At 39.8% G+C, this 22,618-nt stretch overlaps 1 protein-coding gene and 2 long non-coding RNA genes across 4 annotated transcripts in view; 1 reads left to right on the top strand and 2 right to left on the bottom strand.

Annotated features, from left to right (window-relative positions):
• LOC129392424 (uncharacterized) overlaps nt 1–22,618 on the bottom strand; it is a 56,004-nt gene that overhangs the window by 23,895 nt on the left and 9,491 nt on the right. The window lies entirely within an intron of this gene.
• On the bottom strand, nt 767–2,808 carry LOC114486898 (uncharacterized). The gene is made up of 3 exons (XR_003681303.2): nt 2,716–2,808; nt 1,814–1,917; nt 767–1,477 (listed from the first exon to the last, which is right to left on the bottom strand). It is a non-coding gene; the product is annotated as an uncharacterized lncRNA (long non-coding RNA).
• Nucleotides 3,291–8,300, top strand: LOC112067373 (procathepsin L). Of its 2 annotated transcripts, XM_024132925.3 has the most exons (8): nt 3,291–3,395; nt 4,572–4,708; nt 5,020–5,142; nt 5,239–5,385; nt 5,484–5,708; nt 6,164–6,329; nt 7,029–7,146; nt 7,902–8,300. In XM_024132925.3, the coding sequence occupies exons 2-8, from the start codon at nt 4,583–4,585 to the stop codon at nt 7,999–8,001; spliced, it is 1,005 nt and encodes a 334-aa protein (XP_023988693.1). In that variant the 5' UTR covers nt 3,291–3,395; nt 4,572–4,582; the 3' UTR covers nt 8,002–8,300. The 2 variants fall into 2 exon arrangements, with proteins under 2 accessions (XP_023988693.1, XP_028349931.1); XM_028494130.2 differs by lacking the exon at nt 4,572–4,708 and having other exon boundaries at nt 3,312–3,395.

The following is a 22,618-nucleotide window of genomic DNA, read 5'->3' as shown; positions in this document are numbered from 1 at the left end:
TAGTAACTGGAGAAATCTGTTCAAGATCCATAAGAAATGAGGCTGGCCTAGAAAAATAGTCCTCTGGCCTCAGAAGATTGATGAGAGATCACTAGGTCAAACTTGGGCTTAGCTACCTAATCTCTGAATTAAAAAACTCAGAAAGGAACAAAACAGCCTAAGCATATGGTTACAAAGATAGTAAATACAAATAAAACAGTATATTTGTATATTTAAAAGATGGGAAGGAAGTATGCCAAAGTTCTGGGTGAATTAGGGACGATTATTTTCTTTAACCTGTTCTGCAGAAACCATGAATTTTTATTAGAAAAAATAGTAAAAATATACCTACATTCTGCAAGCTAAAGAAGCACGTGTATATGTTTTAAAAAAACTCATGTTCCCAATCAAGGAAATACAAGGAATAAACTACAGAAATATTTAATCCAGCCATAATCCATTGTGAAGGGAATGAGTGATGGAGCACAACTGGAACTTTATATCCCACAAAACCTTCACTAGCCTTTGTCCACAGCCATTTTTGGAAAATACAGTCTACCACATGCAGTCAGGGATTCCTTCATCTTACATTACAGCAGCAGGCTAACTCAGAGTGCTGTGTACAGCATCCTGGAACAACTAAAGACTAAGGAAACATCTAGGTGCTAAATTGAATGAAAGTATGGTGGCTTTTTATTTAATAAAAGTTTCAAGTCTGTCAAATCAAAACATACTCTTTTCTATAAAATTATAAATGGTAAAAAACCACTTTACAAATGGACTGGACAATGTTTCTAAGGGTAATTCGTGGCTCACTGAAGTTAAACAAATTGGAGGGGGTTGTTATATTGGGGAGAGGTGTTAAGTGGCCTCAGGGTCTTGAATACCACCACACAAGATTTGTTCATTCCCCCATGGTTTAAAACTTACAGAGATGGGGTAAAGAATTTATATCCTATTTCATTAGTGAGCAAAAGAAATCTAGACAAACGCACACAAAAATATACTTTTGCGGATACTGCATTTTAAATAGGAAGAGTTAAGTTCTTCCAACGCATTTTATCAAAGGCAGAGCTAAGGCTTGGTTACTTGGCTAAAATGTGACCATTTTAATAATTAACACTCATCTAAGTTACTTTGCAAAGAAATGGGAGTAGAAGAAAAGGAACACAATGGTTACTAATAACATCTCTGTAATGCTATTATTTAACAGATAATGTATAAGTAGATTTCATGAGTTGGAGCAATAATCCACTCTCTTGTTTAAATGGCTATCTCCTGAATTTAGATATTTCTTGATTTAATTTTAGGGTTTGAGCATATTTGCTAAAAAAGGAGTCCATTTTTCCTTCCACTGTGTTTGTATAACATTCCAAGAAACAAAGGAGACGCCACTCTTTGGAGCAGCACCAGCCACACAGCCTCCAGTCACAGATGGTCGTGAAGTAGCAGGTTTTTCCATCCTCTGCAATCTTAAAGAGCTGTGACCCAAGGGCAACTGTAAAACCCACATGTTAGAATAACTTAGATTTCTTGTGATAGACTGAGTAAACAAATGGACAATGGCTAGACTTTATATGACAATAGAACGCTAACCGCCAAAAGAAAATTCTGCAGCAACCACCTCAGAACAGTCAGGACTTCCTGAATGACTAACAACTTATTTTTGTTTCTACTTCCAGGACAAACCAGAGAAATCCAACTATTCTCCCCAAACCAATCACAAAGGATATTCCATTTCTAGTTATTCCTCTTCCAGCTTCCTCATGATAACAGCCTCTAATCAGGGTTTATGGAAACTTCTCTGTTTTCTCATTATAAAGCTTGTCCTCACCCAGACAAGAATTGTCTTCCTCCTCATAGCAAATTGCTCCCACGTAGGTGGTCTTCATTTATTTCCATGTGTGAATGATACTTGTGTTGACTGGATGACTACTTCTAAAAAAAGAAAAAAAAAACCTCCAGCCATATGCAATACAATGTACTTCTGTAACCACCTGAGAACTTCTGGCCCCTAGTTGTGTTTGAGAGGAAACGGATTCTACTTGAAAGGACACAAAATAGAAATTTTTAATAAATTGATTTTTAAAAAATATTTGTCTGTGCTTCTATGAAGGTTACCAATCTAATTTTAACTAAGAATTTACAAATCGACATGCACTATGACTCCATTTTTGTTTTACATATATATATATAGAGAGAGAGACAGCGAGAGACAGAGAGAGAGAGAAAGATGCCTATAAAGGAGTTATGGGTGATGGGACGGGGGTGTTTACTTTCTAAAATATATTTTCTATAACGAATGTGTTTCTTAGATAATTTTTTAAAGTCACTTTTTAAAAAGTTTCTGAATTAACTTCCTTAAATCTTTAGCTCTCTACTTTTTCCTCCACTAAAACATTTCTTCGAACCATGTAAACCTAAATCCTGACATTAAATGTGATTAAACTACTCCTTTTAGAAGTACATTTCTTATATCTGAAGAGAAGCACTTTGGATATTGAGGAAGACTTAATGATCCATAATGCAGAGAGTGGGGAAGCAAAAGCGGTTTCTGCTCTTTCTCACCCGCTCTTCTTTTAATTAAGACAAATTTTTCTGTAAATAACTCGCTTCTGTTGGTTTTGAGGAAAGCTTGAGAGGCGGGAAGAACCACTGACCGGGAAAGACAGGAAAGGGGCATTACAAAATGCCATGCCTTCTCTGGAGACCCACCCAGCCCGTCCCCTTTCCCACCTGGGATTGGGGTAGAGACCAGCGCGTCACGGGCTTTGAGGAACTGCCATTCCGCTCCGATTCTTCTCAAACTCAGCTGGTACCACTCTCAGCCCTGGAGGTAACGCCTCTGCCTGAGGGCTCCGCATTCCTCCAGCCCGCCCCACCTTTGCTGTGGAATAAGCGGGAACCCCTAAACTAGACAGTTCTCAGCCCTCCCGCAGACTTTCACCAAAAACTCCAGGACTAAAGGAGGCACAGGGTTACGCTGAAAACCCGCTTGCCTTCCTGTAGCTTCTTTTCGTGAACCACCGGCCGAGCGCAATCGAGGTAATTAGTTGATCCAGGTCCCCAGAGACGCCGGACTCCTCCTCAGCGCTGCCCAGGGGCCCCCAGCTCTTGTCTTCGGTTCCACTGAGGCTAGCACTGCCTTCCCTGGGACAAGTTGGGACATAGTCTCATCACGAGCGCAGAGTACTCACGCCCGGAGGCCCTGCCCACTGGCCAGCTCAGCCAATCGCGGCGCGGGCAGGCGGTGGGGGTGGGGGTGGGGGTGGGGGCGGGGGCGGGGGCGGGCGGGCCGCAAACCAGGGCCTTAAAGGCAGAGTCAGGCACGACCCGGCCAGAACCTCCGGCCTCGGAGACCTGGGGCGAGCTACGTGCGTCCGTGGAGTACGCCTGCGCAGCTGTGGCAGCCACAGGTCAGCGACCTAGTCTGGGGCCGAGGCAGGTCAGGGACAGGGACTGGAGGAAGGGATATCCAGGGACTCGGTTGAGGGGGCAGGCGCGACCCCCAGGAACGACAGCGTCTGCCCGCCGGGCGTTGATGAGACTGGGTCGGCGCTCCCTCAAGCTTTGGTAGCCTTGAGGTGGGGAAGGGGGCAGGGCTATTTGGGAAACCCAGGGCAGAGCTGACACCACCCGGGCGGGGTGGGTTCCTAGGCCGGTCAGCCTCTGGGAGGTGGCAGGCACAAGTCCAGGTCGGTCGCGGCAGTGTGACCCCCGAACTCCGGGCTAAGGGGCCCGTCGCTCCCTGCGCCGCCGTAAACAACCTCTGGAAGCGACGGGCTTGTGCGGAGGGCTGGGAGCTGGGCAGCAAGTCCCTGGCCTGGCCCCGCCTACAGCGCGGGTGCGGGCTCAAACCAGGCGGGTTCTTTGAGCCCCAGGAGTCTGGCCCTGACCGGGCACGAGAACTGGGGGCTCTGGGCGCCGTCGTGCCACGTGATCGCGTGCCCGGTCTGGAGGGCGAGGGAGGGGGTGTGGGCTACACAGGACAAGGGTAGGGACGGTAGAGCGCTGTGTACACTCCTGCCCACCTTCTTCTGGGAAGGCTTTTTAGAAAGGTTTCAATTTAGGTAGCAGAGACTCAAGGCATATCTCACCCCCTGCTGTTTATTAGCCAAGAAGAAAGGTGTGAGGTAGCCATCTAACTCTTTGAGATCCATGTCTGTCCCTACTTAGGATCTGGCGTCCTGATAAATAAAATTCTTGGGTCACCTCCATACGTTCAGTAAATAACCTGGACCAACGGTTTCCTAGTTGTTGCCTTAAGATTCCGACACATAAGTTGTGGCAGAAATTCTTATCAAAAACTAAATTACCATTGCACTCATAGTGAAGTCTGTTTCAATTCCTATAGCACTTGTCAGCCTGTTTTTTATTTTGATGGCTGAATCAAATACCTCTACTGTGTTAAGTCTTTGACCTGTTTTTCTCCACCCATATCTTTAGCCTTCTTTCACAGACTTTCTGTAAATATTTGAGAAGATCATTTAAATGTTCTTAGTCCACCATAGTGGCTATAACATCCAGGAGAAAGTAGGATGGCTTTTTTAAAGCATTGGCCTCATCAAATACTAATTCTTTTTCTTTCCTAGGTTTTTGAAACATGAATCCTTCTCTCTTCCTGACTGCCCTTTGCTTGGGAATAGCCTCAGCTGCTCCAAAACTTGATCAAAATTTAGATGCACACTGGTACCAGTGGAAGGCAACACACAGGAGACTGTATGGCATGGTTGGTAACATCTGAAAATTTCCAGAGGGACCCCACAGACAATGGTCCATGCTGTTGGAGTTTATAGCCAGAGAGTAGTTTCTGGAGTAGTTGTTTTAGCTTTTATCAAGGCAGTAACTTAATGGCACGTATTTCTGAGCACAGCATGGGCATATTTTCCTGTGTCAGAGTTTGGAGAACAGCTCCCAGAAGTATAAAGCCATCCCTGACAATAGTTTTTCTTTTTCTCTGTCTGCAAATCCATTTGGTGAACATGCGTTGGGTTTTAAATAGAAGTAAAAATTTATGACCAGTTATATGTTTGCATCTAGAATGAAGAAGGATGGAGGAGAGCAGTGTGGGAGAAGAATATGAAAATGATTGACCTACACAATCAGGAATACAGCCAAGGGAAACATGGCTTCACCATGGCAATGAATGCCTTTGGTGACATGGTGAGTGTGGCATGAGTTGCTGAACTTTTTGTGCCTCCTCTTCTCAGTACTTTAGCAAAATAACTTCTTCAACATTTTATTTACTTTTCCTTAAAGACCAATGAAGAATTTAAGCAGGTGATGAATGGCTTTCAAAACCAGAAGCACAAGAAGGGGAAAGTGTTCCATGAACCTCTCTTTCTTGAAGTCCCCAAATCTGTGGATTGGACTAAGAAAGGCTATGTAACTCCTGTGAAGAATCAGGTATGACAGTATTCAGATTCAGATCTTCTTAAGAATGTTTAGGTATATGGGCTGTTGTTGGTCTTTGTCTTGTAAACTGATGGCTTTTTTATTTTCAGGGTCAGTGTGGTTCTTGTTGGGCTTTTAGTGCCACTGGCGCCCTTGAAGGACAGATGTTCCGGAAAACTGGCAGACTTGTCTCACTGAGTGAGCAGAACCTGGTGGACTGCTCTCGGCCTCAAGGCAATGACGGCTGCAGTGGTGGCTTAATGGATAATGCCTTCCAGTATGTTAAGGACAACGGAGGCCTGGACTCAGAGGAATCCTATCCATATCTTGGAAGGGTAAAAGGAGCTCCTTATCTTGTCATTACAGCTCTGCTTTTGAACACTTTCAGAGATAACAGACATCTTATTTAGCATTCACATTTTAGATGTAAACTGTCAGAACTGTCATTATAAATTATCAGCTGTTGCACAGGTCTCTGATTAGATGGTTAACATAGCTTGTCTTACTTCTATGTAATATGGAGAATATGTACACCATTCTGCATATAATGCATAATTCTCCATAGTGAAAAATTTCTTATGGCCAGGTAGACCTAAGTGGTCTTACTGAAGAAATATCTACTAATTTTTCAGTTTCAAACCAATCAATAGCATTTTGCTGGGCTGCTTTATAACAAAATTGACTTAGAAATTATTAAGCTGCAAACTGCTGAGTCTTCTGGTCCTGTAATTCATGTTCCTCATAAGGTGGATGGTAGTGATCAAGTCTCTTTCCCCTTTATCTTTAAAAGGAAACAAATAGCTGTAACTATAAGCCCGAGTGTTCTGCCGTCAATGACACTGGCTTTGTGGACATCCCTCAGCGGGAGAAGGCCCTTATGAAGGCAGTGTCAACTGTGGGGCCCATCTCTGTTGCTATTGATGCAGGCCATACATCCTTCCAGTTCTATAAATCAGGTAGGTGTTTGTCTTTTATTATAGAAATTCAGGCAGGAAAAAGTGGAAAACACGACCATGATTGACTCTGGTATGGAGTCCTGTTTTCTAGGACTGTAGAATTTTGAGTGTATGCATTTAATAACAATGATATTTCCATTTGACATTATACTTTAAGCATTTTCTCATGATGACAAACTTCATAAATATTTTTAAATGGCTATGTAATTAATTCTTTGTATACAACCTAATTTATGTAACTATTCTTCAATTGTTGGTCCCTTTTTCCAAAAGTTTTTTACTTTGTAGTTAGATCTGTAAAGAACCCTGTGGTTCAAGTATTTTTTTGTTTTGTGCTGTTTTCTTAGTTGGCATTCAAGGAGTAGAGAGAATTATGCTAATTAATATTAGTAGTTAGTAGTTGAATGCCTAAATCACCTTAACCTTGATAACTAGGTCTTATTATTGGAAATATTTTTTAGGTAGAAAATATATCTAAGATTTTGTTGAATTTTGTTGATTTCTAGTGAGTTAAATTTTTTTTCTTTTTCCTTTTCATCAGCCGTTACTATTTTTGGTCAAATATTTAAGTCTTATTTGGAATTTGTTTATGACATTTCACTGAATTTTGAGATACTTCTCTTAATTGGTTGATAGCTTGGGTTACTGTCATGTGTCACTTGGAACTCCTCACCCCAACATTGAATTTTACTCTCCCAGGTATTTATTATGATTCAGACTGCAGCAGCAAAGACCTGGATCATGGTGTTTTGGTGGTTGGCTATGGCTTTGAAGGAACAGATTCAAATAACAATAAATTTTGGATTGTCAAGAACAGGTATAAAACTCCAAATGATATATTTATATTTTAAATTGAAAAGGGAATCCTTATTTGGAATCAGTATTTGATTTCAGGTCCAAAAAAGCTCAATTTTGAAATCCCAGAAGTCTTTCTCCTACTTAAACACAGAAATACTGATATGTGATTATAAGATTCTGTAGCAAGTTTGTTGGGGTTATTATTATGTATTTGTAACATTGCATTTCTAAATTCTGAAAATTTTCTTAATTCAGAAACACATCCAGCCCCAGGGGTTTCATATAAAGGATTTTGCACCTGTAGAGTTGAGAGCTGGTTTCCTTTTTCGGTCTCTAATTTTTGAACAAGGAGTAGGGGGCAGAAACATCCGCCTCTGCTCATTCTTTAAGTCTGAAAGATTGTCCAAGAGTCCAGTGGCCTCTGTGCATCCTTTCTGATATCATTTGATGTCCTGCCACTGCATTCTACTCCCAGCTCTCAGAGGTCTTTGAGGGTTGTGAGGATCAACTTTCACAGCTAAAGTTCTTTAACTGAGATGAGCCTGAGGAGACAGACTGCTACATTGGAATGCCAGTTCTGCCTCAGTTTCCTATCTTAAAAAGTTAAGATAAGGACCCACGGGAGTTAATATACTTATAAATATATGTAACAAAACTTAGAATAGTACCTGATACATGCTACGCGCTATTTTAATTATTAGTTGTTATTATTATTAATGAAGATAATGTGTACTTGATGCTTTTTATAAAATGGAAAACATGTTCTTCTTTCAGCTGGGGTCCAGAATGGGGCTGGAATGGCTACGTAAAAATGGCCAAAGACGAGAACAACCATTGTGGAATTGCCACAGCAGCCAGCTATCCCATTGTGTGAGCTGATGGATGGTGATAATAGAGGACTTGAGGGCAGCATACCTGGAGGAATTTTATCTTAAAACTGACCAAACCCTTATTGTATAAGATAAGATACTTGAACCATTGAGGATCCAAGTTGTGATTTGAATTCTGTGATATTTTTTTAAGGGTTAGATGTTACCACTACTTTAATTACTGTTATAAATAGCTTTATAATGTGGAAGACTCATTGCTTAACTCTAAGACTTTTGAATTTTCATATTTTAAAAGGATACATAAAACTTTACCTTTTACAATAAATTTTAATTCAATATGTAAAGGTGGAACTTTCTCTTTTTAATGCATTAACTTGTAGTAGTTGGGGTATATAATTGGGCTATAAAGACATAACTGAATGTGCAAATGGTTTATTAGGAGAAAGACACTGGGTGGCTCTGCAGATATTCTAGTTATAAATATGCAGATTTTATGTCAACCATGTTACCTAGTGTTCCCAAAAGTAAATTTAATGGTTGTGATTAACAAATTTCAGATGCTTGTTAGTAACTGGAGAAATCTGTTCAAGATCCATAAGAAATGAGGCTGGCCTAGAAAAATAGTCCTCTGGCCTCAGAAGATTGATGAGAGATCACTAGGTCAAACTTGGGCTTAGCTACCTAATCTCTGAATTAAAAAACTCAGAAAGGAACAAAACAGCCTAAGCATATGGTTACAAAGATAGTAAATACAAATAAAACAGTATATTTGTATATTTAAAAGATGGGAAGGAAGTATGCCAAAGTTCTGGGTGAATTAGGGACGATTATTTTCTTTAACCTGTTCTGCAGAAACCATGAATTTTTATTAGAAAAAATAGTAAAAATATACCTACATTCTGCAAGCTAAAGAAGCACGTGTATATGTTTTAAAAAAACTCATGTTCCCAATCAAGGAAATACAAGGAATAAACTACAGAAATATTTAATCCAGCCATAATCCATTGTGAAGGGAATGAGTGATGGAGCACAACTGGAACTTTATATCCCACAAAACCTTCACTAGCCTTTGTCCACAGCCATTTTTGGAAAATACAGTCTACCACATGCAGTCAGGGATTCCTTCATCTTACATTACAGCAGCAGGCTAACTCAGAGTGCTGTGTACAGCATCCTGGAACAACTAAAGACTAAGGAAACATCTAGGTGCTAAATTGAATGAAAGTATGGTGGCTTTTTATTTAATAAAAGTTTCAAGTCTGTCAAATCAGAAGACCCCCCGCAGATGTCTAAATTATATTTTAGTATATTTGGTGTTTCTATAACTTTCAAATATATTAAGCTTGCAAAAAGTTCCAAACCACATCTATCATCTAACAGGATTTTTCAAAGGAGCCAGTAGACTTGAAATAAATAGAACTGGAAACAAATATGATCATCACAAAAATCTGAAGTACAAACTTAACTACCAGTATTACTTATAGTCCAGATATCTAAATAGTTCCTTATTATAGTTAAATTGCAAAGGAGATAAGGAAAGGTGAGAGAGAATTCAGCAAATGTGAGGAAGGAGTTGGCTTACATGGGTATGTAGCTCTAAAACTTGGGCACCTTCTTAGGGGAGGGAAAGGGCTCTGTAATATGGAAATCTCCATTCATAGCACGTATTTCAATCAGTATCTCCAAGGTATGTTTACAAAATCTTAAAAGCAATTATAGCCTGCCTATTTCTGTTAATGGTTGGTGATTGATGAAAGTTAGAGTAATAAGACCACATTAGGTGTTTTGCCTGTAAAACTTTAATTTGGCCATGTTTCCTAATCTCAGTTACCTTTTGACTGATACAAAAGTCTGAAAAGCAAAAAAAAAAAACTTCTGGGATTTAAAAAAGCAAATATTAGTGGTATCCCATCACTTCACTTTAAGCATGGAATTTCACAAATGTCCATGATCATCTCTATTTTTTCTTTTTTTTTTTTTTTTTTGCGGTACGCGGGCCTCTCACTGTTGTGGCCTCTCCCGTTGCGGAGCACAGGCTCCGGACGTGCAGGCTCAGAGGCCATGGCTCATGGGCCCAGCCGCTCCGCGGCATGTGGTATCTTCCCGGACCGGGGCACGAACCCGTGTCCCCTGCCTCGGCAGGCGAACTCTCAACCACTGCGCCACCAGGGAAGCCCGATCATCTCTATTTTTAAATAAGTTAGTAAGAAACTATTACCAAGAGCTGCTCCATGGTCTCGTTCCTTAGTACTACTTTTAAAAACTTTTCTTGTTCATATACTTACTCGTTCAAGTATTCGTCACTTTTATGTGACAGCACTGTATGGGCCCTAGGGACACAAGAGTAAAGCAAATAGTCACAGTTCCTCCCTTATGGAGCTCACATTCTCATGTTGCTGAGCCGATGCATAACTTCCATCCCTGTCACAGTGGCCACTTTGTTCATGAGCCCATTGGCAATGACAGGAGTGGCTGGGAAAAGAATCTGACTGGTATTCACAGAACAGGTTGTCCTATTCACTTGATTTACTGAGGTTACCCTTAGGTGAGCATTCACATGGGACACAAATATATTCATGCTTTTTGCCCATTCAGAGAGCTCTATCCACATACCTCTTCTCCAGACCTCTTTGTCACCAATTTTCCAATTATGTTCCTTCCAAGTCTCAGACCATCCAGCCAAACCATGGCCACAGCCCATGAATCAGTATATAATCACACATCTGGCCAGTTTTCCTTCCAAGCAAAATGAACAATCAAATGCTCAACTTTCTGCTCACAGGGAGAATTATCCTTCACCCTTGTCCTTCAGGGGTGTCCCAGAAAGGGGCTTTAGTGTTGCAGCTGTCCACTTCACTTGGAGCCTGTATATCATGCAAAACCATCTGTGAGGCCCAAGTTTTTTCTTCCTCAGGCAACTCATTGTAGAGAACTCCACGTGAGGCCGTAGGTGCAGACTGGGAGAGAGAAGGCAGAAGTAGGAGCTACAGGCATTTGGGCAACTCCTTAATGTAACTTACTTTTGCCTTTAGGGCCTGCTCAGGCCGTCTCATATATACCACTTCTACTTGATGATGGAGTGCTGTTTTTTGGCTTGATGAGTCGGGTAATACCCAGTTCATGATGAGCAGCTCATGAACTTGGTAGCCCATGGTTAAGCATTCATTCTCTACTAAGACCCAGTAGCAAGCTAAAAACTGTTTCTCAAAAGAAGAGTAGTTATCCACAGAGGATACCATAACTTCGCTCCAATAGCCTACGGGTCTGCATTATGATTTGCCTACTGGAGTATGTCAATGGCTCCAAACAGCATCTCTCTTTGCCACTGACACTTAAAACACCATTAGATATATTGGATCATCTGGCCCAAGTGGAAGAACAGCTTGCATGGCAACCTGGACTTGTTAGAGAGCCTTCTCTTGTTCTGAGCCCCACTCAAAACTAAGCTTTTTGGGTTGCTCAATCAGTGGACTAAAGTAGCATGCCCAAATGAGAAATATGTTGCCTCTATAATCCAAAGAGGCCCACTAGGCATTGTGCCTCTTTTTTGGTTATAGGAGGGGCCAGATGCAACAACTCACCCTTCATCTTAGAAGGGATATCTTGACAAGCTCAACTGAACACCTAGAAATTTTACTGAGATGGGAAGCCCCTGAATTTTTGTAGAGTTTATTTTCCACCCTCTGACATGCAAGTGTCTTACTAATAAGACCAATAAGTCTAGGGTAGCTGCTACTTTTTGCTCACTAGTTCCATTTAGCATAATGTCACCAATGTAATGGATCAGTGTGATGTCTTGTGGAAGGAAAAGACAATCATGATCCATGCAGTCTAAATTATGACATAGGGCTAGAGAGTTGATATACACCCAAGGCAAAACAATGAAAATGTATTCTTGACCTTGCTAGCTGAAAACAAACTGCTTCTAGTGACCTTTACTAATAGGTATGGAGAAAAAGCATTTGCCAGATCAATATACTGCATACCAGGAACTAGGGGATGTATTAATTTGCTCAAACTATTTCACCACATCTGGAACAGCATCTACAATTGGAGTTACCACCTGGTCATGTTTATGATAATTTATTGTCATTCCCCAAGATCCATCTGTTTTCTTCACAGGCCAAATAGGCAAGTGGAATGGGAATGTGGTGAAAATCACAATCCCTGCATCCTTCAGGTTCTTGATAGTGGTACTAATTGCTGCAATCTTCAAGGAACGAGTCATTACTTTTGGTTTATTATTTTGCTTGACAGAGGCAGTTCTAGTGGCTTCCACTTGGCCTTTCCTACCATAATAGCCCTCACTCCACAAGTAAGGAACCCCTGTGGAGATTTGCCAGTTGCTGAGTATGTCTATTCCAATTATCTATTCTGGAACTGGGTAAATAACTACACTGGAACCACTGTGAGATGGACCAGAGCAAAAACTCCATTGATCATTTGACCTCTACAAGCCCCCACTCTAACTTGCAGACCACAGTGACATTTTTGGGTCTCCTGGAATTAGTGTCAGTTCAGATCCAGTATCCAGTAGTCCCCAAAATGTCTGATTATCTCCTTTGCTCCAATGTACAGTCACCTTGGTAAAGAGCTATTGATCCCTTTGGGGAAGGCTGGGAGAAAGATTAACAGTATAAATTTTTGGCAGTGTAGTGGGGTCCCAGTATTCCCTTAATTTAAGGGTTTGGGGATCTGTAAAAGTTCTCAAGTCTGGGCATTGATTGAGGGGATGTGACTCTGTTTTATTATTATTTTATTATTATTATTATTCAAGTTCACTTACTTGACCTAGAACTCTTCCACTTACACAGATCAAATAAAAATTTAGTAGACTGCCCATTTATTTCTATTCTAGGGACACCATTATCTCTATTAACTCTAGTTAATGATATTCGTGCTAAATTATTTAAGAGGAAGTACTGATATTTTTCTGCAAAATACTATTTTTTCATTTTATGTGGCAAAATATACATAATATAAAACTTACCATTTTAACCACATATAATTCAGTGGCACTAAATATATTCTTGATGTTGTACAAACGTCACTACTATCCACTTCTAGATCTTTTTCATCATCCCAAACAGAAGCTCTGTACCCATTAAACAATAACTCCCCATTCTCCCCTTCTACCAGCCCCTAGTAATCTCTATTCTACTTCTGTCTCTATGAATTTGTCTATTCTAGGTACCTCTATAAGTGGAGTCATACAATATTTGTTCTTCTGTGTCTGATTTATTTCACTTAGCATGATGCTTTCAAGGTTCATCCATGTTTTGCATGTATCAGAATTTTATTATTCTTTAAAGCTGCATACTGTTCTGTTGTATGCATATACCGCATCTTGTTTATCCACTCGTGTGTTGATGGACATTTGGGTTGTTTCCACCTGTGGACTATTATAAAGAATATGGTAATTCTATATTTGACTTTTTAAGGAACCGCCAACTGTTTTCCACAGCAGCTGTAACATTTTACATTCATACCAACAATATGACCTGGATGAACGAAAGCTAAACCATGGTACCCAAATACTGTTAGTTACTATCAATTTGCACTTGGTTCCCAGTGGCAAATAACCAGGGTGTGTCTCTGACTAGATCTCCCTCAGTGATTTTTATCAGCCATTTAAATCAACACAGTGACAGCAATGACACATAAGGAAGCTTATGGGAACTTTCTTCTAACATAAGCATACACACAAATCCATCCCACCCCACTACACCACCCAAAACACACATGAAATACAAATAAAAACAATGTTTGCTGGGATTTCCCTGGTGGTGCAGTGGTTAAGACTAAGAGCTCCCAATGCAGGTGGCTGAGTTCGATCCCTGGCCAAGGAACTAGATCCCACATGCATGCTGCAACTAACAGTTTGCATGACACAACTAAGGATCCAGCAAGCTGCAACTAAGGAGCCCACGTGCTGCAACTAAGGAGCCCAAGAGCTGCAACTAACGAAGCCTGTCAGCCACAACTAAGGAGCACACGTGCCACAACTAAGGAGCAGGTGAACCGCAGGTGGGGAGCCCACGAGCCACAACTAACGAGCCAGCCTACCGCAACTAAGACCCAGCACAACCAAATAAATAATTTTTTTTTAAAAAGTATCTAGATATGGTAAGAATATTTTAAAAGAAAAAAATAAAACGTTTGCTATGGAAATGCAGCTCTGAAATGAATCCCCTGGGCCCCAGGTCACCACCAGCCCCTCCTATGAAGAAATGACTGACAAAGCTGCAGTGACAAAATTTTCAGGGAGGGTCTATTAAACAAAACTCTTGACTGCAAGTGACAAATCCACTTTAAACTGGCTTATGCAAGAGGACTTCTTGGCTGCAGACATGGCTGGATCTAGGACTCAGAGAATGTCTCCAGCACTTTGTTGCTCCTGCCTCCAGGATCCACTTCCTCCGTGTTGGTCATGCTCCGAGTCAGGATCTCCCTTTTACCCTTTGTGGAGGAAAGTGTTTTTCCCAGTTATTTCCAGGGCTGGTGTTGCTAGGCCCTGCATGGGTTACATGCCTTCCTCAGAATGTGGGAGGTGGTCTACCCACCAAAATCACATGAATTGGCATTGGAAGAGTGGTGGTTCCACAGAAAAACCAGGGTGTCCTCACCAGGAAGGCAAGAATAACATATGCCCATCATAGAGAGTGTATACTCTGAATAAAAAAATCAGTATTTAAAAAGAGAAAGATAAAATATATTTTTAAAATAAAAAATAGTAATAATAAAAATACAGAAAAAGAAAAGAAAAAGAAAGAAGATAGAGAAAAGGATTTCCAAACCCTAGAAAGACTAAAACTAATAGAATGAAACTTACTGTCATAAATGTAAAGGTAGATGCTGAGATTAAATATGTACACATGTTAAATTTTATTAAAAAGTATATGTACATATACATAATGCAAGTATAGAATAAAAGAGAAATGGTTTAATAATACCCTTTTAAAAATCTTAGTTTTTGGTTACCAATAATTTTTATATGATTAACAATGTGATTTGGGCACCCCAAAAGTTTGCAATAATGGAATTAAAGGTCTGGATAAAGAAGATAGTGACTTTAATTTCTACTTCATGGCATTATGTCTGGTATATTGTCTTCAGGCCTGGGAGCCACATTTTAAGAATGGTGCTGGTGAGCATCCAGAGAAGGATCAATATCTAGCTAAGAACTGTGTCTTTGGTGAAGGGAAATGCTTATTGCTATGAGGCAGGAGGTGTAATTAATCCAGAAAGAAGACAAGAAGATGACATTATGGAGAGAATTCCTGCTTTGCATAAGAAGGATGGTGTCTTCAAATAGGTCGACCAGGTAGGCCTAATAGGCTTCCTGCAAAGCCCTATGGCCCCACTCAGGAACTGCAGGTCATGCTGCAGACCTCGGGTGACTTTCTAGACCAGTGTTAGAAAGGGCTCTCAAAGATCAGAAGTTTCTGGAACTCTGGTACCACCTGATTTTGCAGAGAGCAACAGTCTCCGGCAGGTAAAACTGAGGCATCTACAGCCTCCAGGGACTTTGGGGGATCTGGGGATCATGGCAGGTGTTTTTCCTGGTCAGCTAGGTACACGGCCCAGGCTGCAGAGCAGTGTTTCCCGCACATGAATATTCTCTTCTGCATGGTCTCCGAGAACAGGAGTGGCCTGGGCACCTGCAGAAGGGCAAGGCAGCTGCAGCTGCGGACACAAGAGTATGACTTTAGCTCTGGACCACACCCAAGCTTGCGAAGGAAGGAGTGCACTACCGGTATTTCTAAGAAACACACTGGTTATTTGTTTTCATGTTATTCAGTCTATTTTTCTTGGAAAAAAGTGAATACAATTTTAAAAAAATTATGTCTACTAGTTCTATCAATTACCGAGTGTGGGTATCAAAGTCCCCAACTATAATTGTGGATTTGTCTATTTCTCCATTCAGCCTTGTCAGTTTTTGCTTCATGTATTTTGATGTGTACACATTTAGGATCATTATGTCTTCCTGGTGAATTGATCCTTTTATCATTATGTAATATTCCTCTTTGCCTCCAGTAATTATATTTGCTCTCAAGTCTACTTCAACTGATGTTAATTTGGCCCCTGTGCAACCATTTAAATTAATGTTTGCATGGTATGTCTTTTCATCCTTTTACTTCCAACTTACCTCTGTCCTTGTATTTGAAGTGAGTTTCTTATAAACAGCATATTGTTGGGTCATGTTTGTTTGTTTGTTTTTTAATCCACTGTGCCAATCTCTGTCTTTTAATTAGTGTATTTAGACTATTTACACTTAAGGTAATTCTGATATTTTAGGGCTGAAGTCTGCCATTTTATTGTTTGCTTTCTGTTTGTTTCCTATGTTTCTTGTTCTTATATCTCTTTTCTTACCTTCCTGTGGGATATTTGAATATTTACTAGGATTCTGCTGTTATTTACCTAGAGTTTTTTGCATATAGCTTTGTATAATTTTCTTAGTGATTGCTTTAGGTATTCCAATATATATATATAACTTATCACAGACTACCAATATTGATGTTTAACCATTTCTAGTGAAGTACAGAAAACTTATTTCCATTTGAGTCCCTTTACCCTCCCACTTTTTAAATATAATTGTTGTATTTCCTCCTTATATTTTGAACACCATGTGGGATGATGTTTTAATTCTTGTTTCACCAATCAAATATGATTTAAGAAACTCATGAAAGACTGGATAATCTTTTACATTTACCCCTATTTTTACCCATTCTCATGTTCTTTCCTTTCTGAAGTTCCAAGGGTTTCTGTTAGGGAACTTCCTTTAACCATTTTTTAAGAGTATGTTTGCTAGCATAAAATTCTCTTAGTTTTACTTCATCTGATAATATTGTGATTTTGCCTTCATTCTTGAAGGATATTTTCACTGGATAAAGAATTCTGGGTTGACAGTTTTTTTTCTTTCAACACTTGAAAAATGTTTTCTACTTTCTTCTGGCCCCAGGGTTTCAGAGAAGCAGTATGTTGTTATTAAAATTGGTGTTCCCCTATAAGTAATGTGTTGCTTCTCTGGATGTTTTCAAGACTTTTTCTTTATCTTTAGTTTTCAGAAATTTAATTATGATGTGTCTTTGGCATGGATTTCTTTGGATTTTTCTTCTCTGGGAATCATCCAGTTTCTTGAATCTGTAGATTTATATCTTTTCCCAAATTTGAGAAGTTTCAGACACTATTTTTTCCAAATGCTTTTTCAGTGCTACTCTCACTCTTGTCTCTGGATTTCTGATGACATATATGTTAACCCTTTTGCTATTGTCCTACAAGTCCTTGAGATGCTGTCTTTTTTTTTTTTTTTTTTTTTTTTTTTTTTTTTTTGTGGTACGTGGGCCTCTCACTAACACCAGTGTGGCTGGTATGGTTTGGTTATTCTAAACAATTTACATATTTCTGTATTCCCAGTTAAAGAGAAAATATTAAGGAATTACATTGACCTCAGTTTTTTGTTTTTTTTTTTTCTTTTGCGGTACACGGGCCTCTCACTGCCGTGGCCTCTCCGGTTGCGGAGCAGAGGGTCCGGACGCGCAGGCTCAGCGGCCATGGCTCACGGGCCCAGCCGCTGCGCCGCATGTGGAATCCTCCCAGACCGGGGCACAAACCCGTGTCCCCTGCATTGGCAGGCGGACTCTCAACCACTGCACCACCAGGGAAGTCCTGTCTTTTTTAAAGTCTACTTTGTTGTTGTTGTTGCTGCTGTTTCTCACATTGGGTAAATTCTACTGATTTGTCTTCAGATTCTTTGAATTTATCCTGTTATGTCCACCCAACTATTGAGCTTATACAGCAAGTTCTTCATTTTGATTATTGCATTTTTTCAGTTCTCTAATTTCCATTTGCTTTCTTTTTAGAATTTTTAATTCTTTGGTTAAATTTTCTATTTTTCATTTATTTCCAAGAAATATGTAACTGCTTGTTGAATCATTTTTAAGATGGCTGCTTTAAAATCCTTGTCATATAATTATGTCTGATATATCTTGGGATTGGTGTCTGTTCATTGTCTTTTCTCATTTCTGTTGTGATTTTCCTGGTTCTTGGTAAGATGAGTGTTTTTTTGTTATACCCTAGATATTTTGCATATTATATTATAAGATTATGGATTCCATTTAATATTCTTTTTAGCAGTCATTGTGCAAGAGCCAGGTGGGTATATTTGTTCAGCTTCCTGCCAGACTCTTACAAACCATCCTGGCCAAAATGGGACACTGACTCACACTGCTTTCTTGAAGATGGGTAGGGTGAAAGTTCAGGTCCCTCGTCACCTCACTGTCACCTTCCTGGCAAAGGTGGGGCACTGACCCACACCACCTTGTTGCCTTTGAGTGGTGTTGTATGACCAGCTCACTGGCTCCACTGCCTCCCAGGTAGGGAAGGAGGGTGAGCAGAAAGCTGACTGACACCATTTCATTACTGTGGGTAGGGGTGAAGCGTCAGCTCCCCACAGGGCCCCACTGACATCAGGGGATGGGAGAATCAGAGTGTCAGCTACCCCTCCTTGCACTACTCCCTTCTGCCTCATTGATGCCAGGTGAGGTGGAGGGTTAGCTTTCCAGTAGGCATTGATGACAGGGGTGGGAAAGGTGAAGCCTAGTTTTAACTAGCTCTACCTTGTACAGCCTTGTGACGTTTCATTGCTGCCACGTGGGGGTGGAGGATCAGTTCAATGCTTGCCCCACTGATGCTCTCCTGGTGGAGCGGAGGGGAGGGTGGTGGAAATCAGACCACTGCTTGCTTCCAGGAAAGTATGGAATCACAGCCCCTTTGACACTACTGTCTCTCTCTCGTTGTTTGTGTCTGGGTTTCAAAAATATGGTGGCTTTGCTTTCTGAGATGTCCTGCTTTTATTTTCCTCCCTAATTTCAGTTTAAATTTCCTCTTTTCATCATCTCTGTTTTCCCTATCATGCTTGATTTTGATTCCACTGTAAGCAATTTCTCCTCATTGCTTACAATGAAATGTGGGGCCTTGTCCTAAAAGGGAACCCCAGCAGGTCAATTCAGAGTTCATAGGAGCTATACTGCTCTTTCCCTTTTAGTCCATTTTAACATAGGCTCCTTGCACCCAAGTGGTACTGGAGACAATTAACTTCCTTTTAGAGCTGCTGTTCTCAAACTGTTTCCTCTCATTGTTTTCCTTTCTTTCTCTTGCACAGATGCTACTAGTATGCAGGTCGTTTGTCTCCACATCCATATTTTGGAATTTGTGGGGATATCTTGTCATCTGTTTTCCTTTCTTTGGTAAATTTGTCCCTGATGTTTGATGTTTAGTGTTGTTTTGATGCCTAGATGCTCTTTTTATTTTTAATATGATTTTTAAATTTTTATTTATTTATTTTTGGCTGCGTTAGGTCTTCATTGCTGCATGCGGGCTTTCTCTAGTTGCAGCAAGCGGGGGCTACTCTTCGTTGTGGTGCGGTTTCTCACTGCAGTGGCTTCTCTTGTTGTGTAGCATGGGCTCTAGGTGTGCAGGCCTCAGTGGTTGTGGCACGTGGGCTCAGTAGTTGTGGTTCGCAGGCTCTAGAGCGCAGGCTCAATAGTTGTGGCACACGGGCTTTGTTGCTCGGCGGCATGTGGGATCTTCCCGGACCAGGGCTTGAACCCATATCCCCTGCATTGGCAGGCAGATTCTTAACCACTGTGCCACCAGGGAAGCCCGCTCTGTCTTTTTTTATGTAGCAGTTTAGAGTGATTAAACAACTTTTCTACCACTGTTGTTGTCTTCCCAGAATCCTCTCTTTCTTTCCATTCTTCATTTTCTATTGTCCATTCTTCTCAGAACAGTCAGTGTGATGTTCTCTCTGCATTGTTTCTTCATGTATAAAGTGGTATCATATGTGTTCACATGTTATCCAAACAGAAGAGAGAATTCTCATTTTGAGTCAATGACTGATTTAAGCCACCCCTCCTACAGGTTCAATGATGATAACTGCTACAAAGGAAACTTCAGCTAGTCTTTTATAGCCAACAGTGTGGAAGGATGAGATGTGTTTTTCAAATTTAAAATTTCTGTAATGGCATTGACATTTCATAATTAGACATAATATAAATATGCATGCAGTTAAAACGAATATATAACTCTTGCCACATGACTGGGACCAAGAGAGTGATTCTTCCCTACTAATGTTTTTGTGAATTTTTTAAATCAGAGGCTTTCTGGTTCCACAGTTTCCAAAGAATAGAGATTAAAATGAGTCTAAAAAATCATCTTTTAAAATGAAATAGAAAATGTTTATCAAGAAATTAATATAATCTCTGCAATTGAGAATCAAAGGATAATTCAAAATACCTTATTAAAGGAAGCCTATCCTTCTTCTAGAAATGCCCAATTTTCCATTGGTGCTCAAGCTTAAAAAGAATTTATCATGCGAAATCTGCATAAGGAAATAATGAAAAACTTACTGGGAAAGGCTACTAATATGGCCTCATTATGATTACTAATAGATGAATATGCTCAAATTCTCAATAACTAAGGCTGCTTCCCTCCAATAACTCAGCAAATAGTTTTTATTTTTAAAAACTCAGATATAGTCACTTTTCTCATAGCCTTTAAAATCCCTCTCTTCACAGAAACCTGTAGAATTTTAAAACACAAATTGACGTATCTTTATGAATTTAGGTCCTTTTTGGGGAACCTATTTTTCAGTCACATCAATCTACATAAATGTCAAGTAAATGACTACATTCTGAACACTTTTAATATGAATATGATTTTCAATATTATTTGTTTAGATATCTGATAATATGTTGTTAGAATAAGTACACACACACACACACACACACACACACACACACACACACACATTTCCAAACTATTTCATTTTATGTGATCCAAGCATTTTTTATTAAATTAAAAGAAAAGTTTAACATTCAAGTGGAGATGCAAAAGATCTAAATAACCAAAACAATTTTATAAAATAAAAATAAAGTTGGGGGCTTCCCTGGTGGCGCAGTGGTTGAGAATCCGTCTGCCGATGCAGGGAACACGGGTTCGTGCCCCGGTCTGGGAAGATCCCACATGCCGCAGAGCGGCTGGGCCCATGAGCCATGGCTGCTGAGCCTGTGCGTCCGGAGCCTGTGCTCCGCAACGGGAAAGGCCACAACAGTGAGAGGCCCGCATACCACACACACACAAAAAATAAAAAATAAAAAAAGTTGGAGGGTTTATATTATCTGATTTGAAGAATTACTATAAATCTATAGTAATCAAAATAGTGTGATATTGGCATAAGGATGGGCATACAGAGCAATAGAGTAGAATAGCAAATCCAGAAATAAACTGAAACATTATGGTCTGGTCAATTAATTTTCTATACAGGTGCCAAGGTACTTCAATGAACAAGGATAGTCTTTTCCATAAATAGTGATGGAATAACTGAATATTTGTAGAGGGGAAAAGCTTAATCCTTACCCCATACTCCATATTATGCATAAAAATTAACACAAAGTGGATCATAGTCCTTACTTTAAAAGTTAAAAATATAAAGTTTCTAAAGGGTGAAATTGTTTTTATGACTGTGAGGTAGACAAGGATTTCTTTACAGATAACATTAAGCAAAAAGAAAAAAAAATCTATAAATTAGACTTCATCATAAAGAAACCTTCTGCTCTTTGAGAAAATCTCTTAAGAAAATAAAAAGCTAATCATGTGATGAAATGTTTTATATCTTGATTATCAATATCAAATCCTGGTTATGATACTTCACTATTGCTTTGCAAGATATTACCATTGGAGGAAAATGGATACATGGGATATCTCTGTACATTTCTTACAACTGAATATTTATCTACAATTACCTCAAAATAAAATGTTTAATCTAAAAAGAGCACACCACAGACTGAGAGAAACATTCTCAAAATATATATCTGACAAAGAGCCTGTATACAAAATATATTTTAAAATTTTAGAGCTAAAAATTAAGAAGATGAAATCTCAATAAAAGACAAAAATTTGAACATACCCTTCATAAAAAAAAGTTGCATACAAATAATGACAGGAAAATACATTCAATATAATTTTCTATCCAAGAGATGCAAGTGAAACCCCTAACGAATAGAATGGCTAAAATTAAATGACTGATACTTTTCTGGTTCCAGACTAGATATAAGCACATGCTCCTATGTTCCCCCTACTATTTACAAAACAAACAAACAAAAAACCAAAATAACCCTAGACAAAATTTATAAAGCAACCAACAAAATACTCTGAAGGTAGAGAGAAGAAGACAGATTGTATAAAGATCTTGAGACTAGAGAAAAGCCAGTGGTGATTTCCTGTAGGTTTTTTGTTTGTTTGTTTTTGGTTTTTTTGCCTCATATAGCCTGGGCACTGAAGAGACCTGTAGCCTGGAAAAAACAATGGGCACAGACAAAAAGAAAAACTTCCAGAAAAAGCCCACTCTCTCTAGCAAAAGGACCAGGAAAAAGGACAGAAACTTTTTACCATTCCTTCCCAATTTAAGAAAACAGAAAAAAGCACACACACACACTCACACACACACACACACACACACACACACTCCCCTTAATTGTCACTGGGCACTGCAGCTGCAGAGACTGTAGACAGTCTTGTCTTCCATCTCCACCCTGCAATAACAGGAAGGCACCCCCTTGTCAGCCATGGACCCTGTGTATGAAGTCCTGACATTCATTC

This window comes from Physeter macrocephalus, chromosome 9 (genome assembly GCF_002837175.3).
Source record: "Physeter macrocephalus isolate SW-GA chromosome 9, ASM283717v5, whole genome shotgun sequence".
In the NCBI taxonomy this organism is placed as follows: Eukaryota; Metazoa; Chordata; class Mammalia; order Artiodactyla; family Physeteridae; genus Physeter; species Physeter macrocephalus.
Note: the sequence above shows the minus strand (reverse complement) of the source record. Positions and strands in the feature narration are given on the sequence as shown.